This window comes from Anopheles bellator, unplaced genomic scaffold (genome assembly GCF_943735745.2).
Source record: "Anopheles bellator unplaced genomic scaffold, idAnoBellAS_SP24_06.2 scaffold00407_ctg1, whole genome shotgun sequence".
Taxonomy (NCBI): domain Eukaryota; kingdom Metazoa; phylum Arthropoda; class Insecta; order Diptera; family Culicidae; genus Anopheles; species Anopheles bellator.
Window position 1 is genome coordinate 1 of NW_026684532.1, and position 6820 is coordinate 6820.

The 6820-nt window shown below is 46.4% G+C and overlaps 1 protein-coding gene across 1 annotated transcript; it reads right to left on the minus strand.

Annotated features, from left to right (window-relative positions):
* Positions 1-37: 37 nt before the first annotated feature.
* Positions 38-2024, minus strand: LOC131214270 (uncharacterized; the record flags this gene model as incomplete). The annotated part of the gene is made up of 1 exon (XM_058208649.1): positions 38-2024. A coding segment is annotated over exon 1 (1987 nt), but the record flags the coding sequence as incomplete, so codon positions are not given.
* Positions 2025-6820: the final 4796 nt, after the last annotated feature.

The following is a 6820-nucleotide window of genomic DNA, read 5'->3' on the forward strand; positions in this document are numbered from 1 at the left end:
GTGCCACTCCTCTGCACGCCAGCCCGCCGCACAGCACCCTCTAGTGCAATGTTGAACAACAGGTTCGACAGCCCGTCACCCTGCTTCAGCCCATCCAACGTCACGAAACTGTCCGATATCTCACCGGCAATCCTAACGCTTGATGTGGAACCGTCGAGGGTGGCGCGGATCAGCCTAATCAGCTTCGTTGGGAAGCCGTGTTCTAGCATGATTTGCCATAACTCATTCCTCTTAACTGAATCGTACGCCGCCCTGAAGTCTATAAACAGATGGTGGGTCTGCAGGTTGAATTCTCGAAATTTGTCGAGGGTCTGTCGCAAGGTGAACATTTGGTCCGTAGTGGAGCGTCCCGCTCGGAAACCGCATTGGTAATCGCCGACGAAGGTCTCCTGCAGCGGCCTCAGTCTCTGGCACAGGATATGGGAGAGAACTTTGTAAACGGTGTTGAGAAGGGTTATGCCCCGATAATTGCTGCAGTCCAGACGGTGGCCTTTCTTGTAGATCGGACATATGAGACCCTCCAACCAGTCAGAGGGTAGTTCTTCATCGGTCCACACTTTCAGCATGAGCCTGTGTAAGGCACAAAGCAGCTTTTCACTCCCAACTTTGAAGAGTTCGGCTGGGATGCCATCCTTTCCGGCTGCCTTGCAGTTTTTCAGTTCCTTCACTGCTTTCTTCACCTCGTCCATGGATGGTGGGTCCACAGCTTTACCATCATTCTCAATCACCAAACTGCTCCTTTCGTCCCCGCTGTTCCCCTCCCCGTTCAATAGCACCCTGAAATGCTCCTTCCACCTCCTGGCCACCTCCGCTCTATCGGTAATCAGGTTTCCTTCCCTATCATTGCACATGACAGGGGCTGACACGATTCGGTTCCTGACTCCGTTTATCTTCTTGTAAAAGCTTCTCGCATCGTGTCTGGAGAAGCAGTCCTCTGCCTCCGCGAGAACACGCTCCCACTGCTGACGTTTCTTCCGGCGATGGAGTCTTTTTTCGGCAGCTCTAGCTTCCCGGTATCTGCCAACGGTCTGCCGGGTAACAGACGCGGCTAACATGTGCGCCCTGGCCCGGTTCTTCTCATCCGTAACCCGCTGGCACTCAGCGTCAAACCATTCATTGTTCGTGGTTGTCGCAGCTGTCCCCAGCACTTCTCCCGCTGTGGTGCTGATTGTCTTGAGGATATGCCTCCACTGATCATCCAGGCTTCCTCCAGTTTGCATCTCGATCCGCTCATCCACCTTCCGCAGGTACTCTGCAGCCACTTCACCCGATGCAAGCCGCTGAGTGTTCACCTGCATCCTCCTTGTTGTTCTGGATTTGAAGATGTTGGACAACCGGGCGCGAATCTTGGTTACCACAAGATAATGGTCCGAGTCAACGTTTGGTCCTCTAAAGGATCTCACGTCAGTTACGTCAGAAAAATGCCGGCCATCGATCAGCACATGATCGATCTGGGAGCAGGCCGCCCCACTCGGGTGCATCCATGTGTGCTTCCGTATGTTCCGACGTGCAAAGTAGGTGCTACAGATAGCCATCCCTCTGGCTGCAGCGAAATTTACCAGCCTCAGGCCGTTGTCGTTTGTGGTAGGGTGGAGACTTTCCCTACCAATCACGGGGCGGAAGAAATCCTCCTGCCCGACCTGCGCATTTGCATCCCCGATGACGATTTTGATGTCATGTCCTGGGCACCCCTTATACGTCTTTTCGAGGAGCTCATAGAACTCCTCCTTTTCTTCATCGGGTTTGTCGTTAGTCGGTGCGTACACATTTATCAGGCTGTAGTTGAAGAATTTGCCCTTAATCCTCAACACGCATATGCGGTCACTGATCGGCCTCCATCTAATGACCCGTTTCATTTGTTTTCCTATAAGTACGAAACCGCATCCCCTTTCCGCCTTCGTGCCGCCACTGTAGTAGATGTGGTACCTGAATGCAGTTCCTGCAATAGGGTCCACCGCCCGAAATTCACGTTCTCCCGCGTTCCGCCATCTCACCTCCTGTATAGCAGTAACCTCCACATTCATCTTCCGCAGCTCCCTGGCCAGGATACCCGCGCGTGCCGGCTCGAGAAGAGTCCTCACATTCCAGGTACCGAGTTTCCAAAAATCGTTGTCCTTTTTCGTTCGCTTAGGTCCAATCCGATAATTCCGATCCGCGTTTCCTTTTAGACTTTTCGTAGTAATGTTCATTCGGTATGCTGCCTTACTAGGGCTGCGATACCTAGCCTCACGACGGGGCTGCCGTCTTGGTTGTAGCTGGCGAGGCACCGCATTTCGTGACTCAGCCGCCCGCTCCGGGTCAGACGCTGTTGTACGCCGCCCCTGACATGGGGTACAGCCACGTACGCTCCCCCTTCCCAGTCTGCATACGACCATAGTTTCCACCGGGGGTTGGTTACCCGATCTCCGCTACGGTTACTCGTATCCCGGTCGGTACCTCGTGGAGGTTGGGATAGGAGTTGCTGGGCAGAGGTGAATGACCACAATAGGGCCTCAGGTGACACGTTCCCAGCATTTACCAACCAGCAACAATCAAAACATTAAAGTAACTTAATTAAATTAATGAATGGAATAAATTAACATTCAATGCAGCAACCAGAAACAATTTAAAATGAGATTCAAATCAGTACTAAAGTAGTGTTGCCAGTTTCTGAACGGATGTTATTATGATTAATTTTACAAAAGTCCCACAATGCCTCGGTAGCCAGTCAGTGGCCAAAACTGCCAACGGACAACCTCCACAATCCGATTCTCGTCGCTTTCCCGTGGAATTCAGCGAGACGGCGAGAAATTGTTATTTTCAGCGTCATGATTTTATATTATTCATACGAATGTGATGATTTATGTGCCATAGATACTAAAAGTTATTTCAGCATAATTTATGCGTCCGGCTTCGTGGCCGTGCTGGCCGTGCTTTTGCTGGCTGGTTATTGCGAAACTTGGCGCGAACACGCACACCCTGGCAAACGGCAGCAGCCGTGGAAGCCACAGGACAGTACTCCTGCATCGTCTGGCGACGGGCCAGGACAACACAGGGGAAGACGCGCTTGAAGAACCCGCGTGGCGACTTGCCCCGACCTGCCCGCCTGCCTGCTTGCCCCGTGCCCGTGAAAACTATGTCAATTGGAAAACGGAATTCAATTGAAGGCATTTATACGTTTTCTATTGTTTGGCACGGCAAGTGGTGCGGGCCTTTTATTTCCGCTTTCGGCGCGCGCGCCGCGTAGGTGTGGGGAACCGGAACCGGAACTCGAGTGGACGAAGAAGAAAAGTGCATCGTATTTTTGAGTGCCGAGGCAGGGCGAGAGCGCGGGATTGACTGCCACGCAGTGTAGCCAGCCCCCTGGAGAAACATGTTGAGCTTTATTTGCATTGTAAAATGTCGCCTGAACAAGTCGCCTTTATGGCGCAGTGCAGCGGCGGAGCCAATTGCTGCACTTCTGGCCCCAAGTGCCCCAAGTGGGGTCGATAAAAAGTTTACGATATAACCACCACTGGGATGGGTGGAAAGTACACTACTTTGCGAGTGGATTTTAGCACTTCAACACCCCAAGTGCGGTGAGTGATCATCGACGTGACGATAGCATAAAGTAACGATGATAAGATGATGAAAGGAGATGACCCTTGGTCGAATAAAATTTACGGTAAAAGCAAGGGTAAGCTTTAAATTAGTAAAACAAACCGGGAAAACAGCTAAGTGTTCCTTATAATTATAATTTTAAATAACAACGAATATTTAAAAAATATTTAAACACAATAGTTTGGACCCGATGGATGTTTTGGAATTGCCATCGAAAGCATTTTCATCCTTTGTTAATTTATTGGACCTGCCTTTTAGTAGGACCGAACTTTTATTGAACTATTTCCATCCATTTTCACCACAACACGTACCATGTCCTTGTGTCCCGCGCAACGATCGAATGTTTCATCAACCGGCCAAATGAACTAGAAAATTCCTGATGGTAATATATGAAAATAATTAGAATCCGTACCGCGCAGTGTGACGGAATGTGCACAAAGTGGAACGGACCCTCCATTGGGATTAGGGAACCAATGCTAGTACTCCGGCCTTTTGGGGATCGCCGTGGCAATGCCAGAGCATTGCCAGACTGCAGTGTAAAACGGTGTCGGCCGCACCGGCCGGGTACAACTCGAACATATTTTCGAACGTGTTGAAACGGACACATTCCCTTCCGATAATTTATGCCGTGCCGTGCTGTGAGCTGACCTCATTCCTGCTTTATTAATTCAATAACAAATTATCTAGCAATAAACACATTATTATAGCGTGGCTTGCGGGAACTACTACTCCGCCTCCTGCCGCCGTGAAGGCGGTTCCATTGCTCGCGCCACGCACAATTTCACAACACTCCACCATTTTCTAACGTCCATCCTAACGGGGCGCGGGGCTGCGGTGGTCGCAATCACAAAACCAGTGAGTCCGAGAGCCACCGCGAAGCGAGCGTGTGCCGCAGTTACTTCTGCTTCATCGTGCGATTTCGTGCGCCCGAATCCCGAATGTGGCCTCGGAGGTCCTGCGCCCGGGTCCCGGCCCGGCGTATCTGGCACTTCTGATCACAGCAGCAAAACCCGCCGATCGCAGTAAAGCCACACGGAACGCCCGTTTAGCTGACGTTCGCTGAATCATATAATTTACGGTACGGAGGTCACCGCAGCCCACGGTGGCCGAGCGCGAACCGAGTGCTTTGGCGAGCAAAATATGCTAATGATTATGAAAAGCCCGAACGCAACGCTCTAATGAATCAATGAACCAAACTGTGCAACAGAAAGGTTAGTGGCTACTGGGCCCCAGTCAGCGGGCTACCACAAAAAAGGGATACAATTAAATAAAACGTACAAAACAGAGCTCTAAAATGACTAGTTCACACGAATTAATGCGAACGTCGATACAAGTGGACGTTCCATTCGACTTTTTTTAACAGTCGCTCGTAGCATCGATCGGATCGGTATCATAATGTTCTATACAATAAAATGGAGTTTAAAAGGATTAATAATTTTATTTACAATCCAATTTGGTTAATTACATTGCGCGTTTTTGGAATTTCCCGTACCCTGAAGTTTCTGCTGCAAATTTGTCATTCAAATAGCTAAATTTTATTCAAGAAGAAAACATTTGAAATCATCTATGGAATCAGTGATGATGATGGTTGAAGCGGTGCGTGTCCTTTTCAATGAAAAGCAGTCTAAAAAAGTTGACAATTTTGATCATCACGCTTTTGAACAATTATCCTGTATGAAAAATGAATGTATTTTTTTTTAACTCTCAAAATTGGATCTTTATTATACAGAGATGTTTGATTACATAAGAGTACAGAGATATTCCACAATGGGATTGCAGCTATTTAATAATTTTAAAGTATCAAAATCATTGAAATGAAAATATTTCGATTAAAATCTATGATATTTTGTCCAGGTAGGGGAACGACTCGTTTGCTGAATTTATATGGGAAAAATATAGCCTGAACTTTCGATGTATTGATTTTTATCTTCCAGTTATTGTAATAACTTTTATAGGAGTTAACGATTTTTTTGTAGGTTCTTAATCGCTGTTTTGGTTACCTTGCTTGTTGATATAAGGGCTGTATCGTCAGCACAAATTGCCACTTCACACGGAATGTCGGATGTGAATATATTATAGAGGGAAGGACGAAGGATACTTCCTTGAGGGACACCAGCTGGAGCATTAAAGGATGCAGAGAGCGTATTGTTGACAAGTACTTGATATTTTCTATTGTTAAGATAGCTTTTTAAAATTTTTAATATGTATAGTGGGAAATTAAGTTTATGCATTTTGTGTAGCAGTCCATAGTGCCATACACTATCGAAAGCTTTTTCAATGTCTAAAAAGACAATGGCTGTCGATTTGGTTTCAGATTTAGCTTTTCTTAAGTGATTTACTACTCTGGTTAGTTGGAGTGTTGTTGAGTGTCCTGATCTGAAACCAAACTGTTGGATAGGAAAAATATTATTTGAGCTCACGTGCTCTATAATGCGTGTCAGGAATAGTTTTTCAAAGATTTTACTTAGAGAGCTAAGCAGGCTTATTGGTCTGTAGCTACTCGGTTAAGTCGGATCTTTACCGGGTTTTATTATTGGGATTATTTTTGCTGTCCTCCAGGCATTAGGGAAGTAACAGTTTAGAAGACAAGCGTTGAACAGGCGAGTAATGAATTGTTTGGTTCGGAGACTGAGTTTTTTTATAAGAATGTTAAAGATTCCGTCCATCCCAGGAGCTTTAACATTTTTAAGGAAATCTATTGTGTTTATCACTTCATTAGGAGTGAAAAAATCTATAGTTGTAGTGCAATTTGATGATTCAATGAAGTTAACTGACCTTAGTACTTTTGTTTCGTGTAGGCTATTATACGAGGCTGTTGTAATGTGTGAATTAGAAAAATGTAATCCAATGGCATCACCTTTCTCAGTGGGACTGACAAGAATATTGTTGTCTGAGGTGAAAATTGTTGGGATAGGCTTTGGTTTTGTTCTGAGAACTTTGGCTACTTTCCAGAAATGTTTGGTGGAATTTTTTATCTTTTCGGTCATACGCGAGAATGATTCATTCCGAAGAGTTTGGCATCGATTCCGAATGGTAGAGTTTAATAGTTTTAAGCACAGGCCCATAGCTGGGGAGCGATTTCTTTGAAATCTTCTGCGAATGGAATTTCTGTATGAAATTATTGCTAATGTAGTTTGATCGATGGGAATAGTGTGGTTTTGTATCTGAATGGAGGGTACAGCTAAATTTTCAGTTAAAATGATAGCCCGAGATAGGTCATGAATAGCCTGATCAATATGTT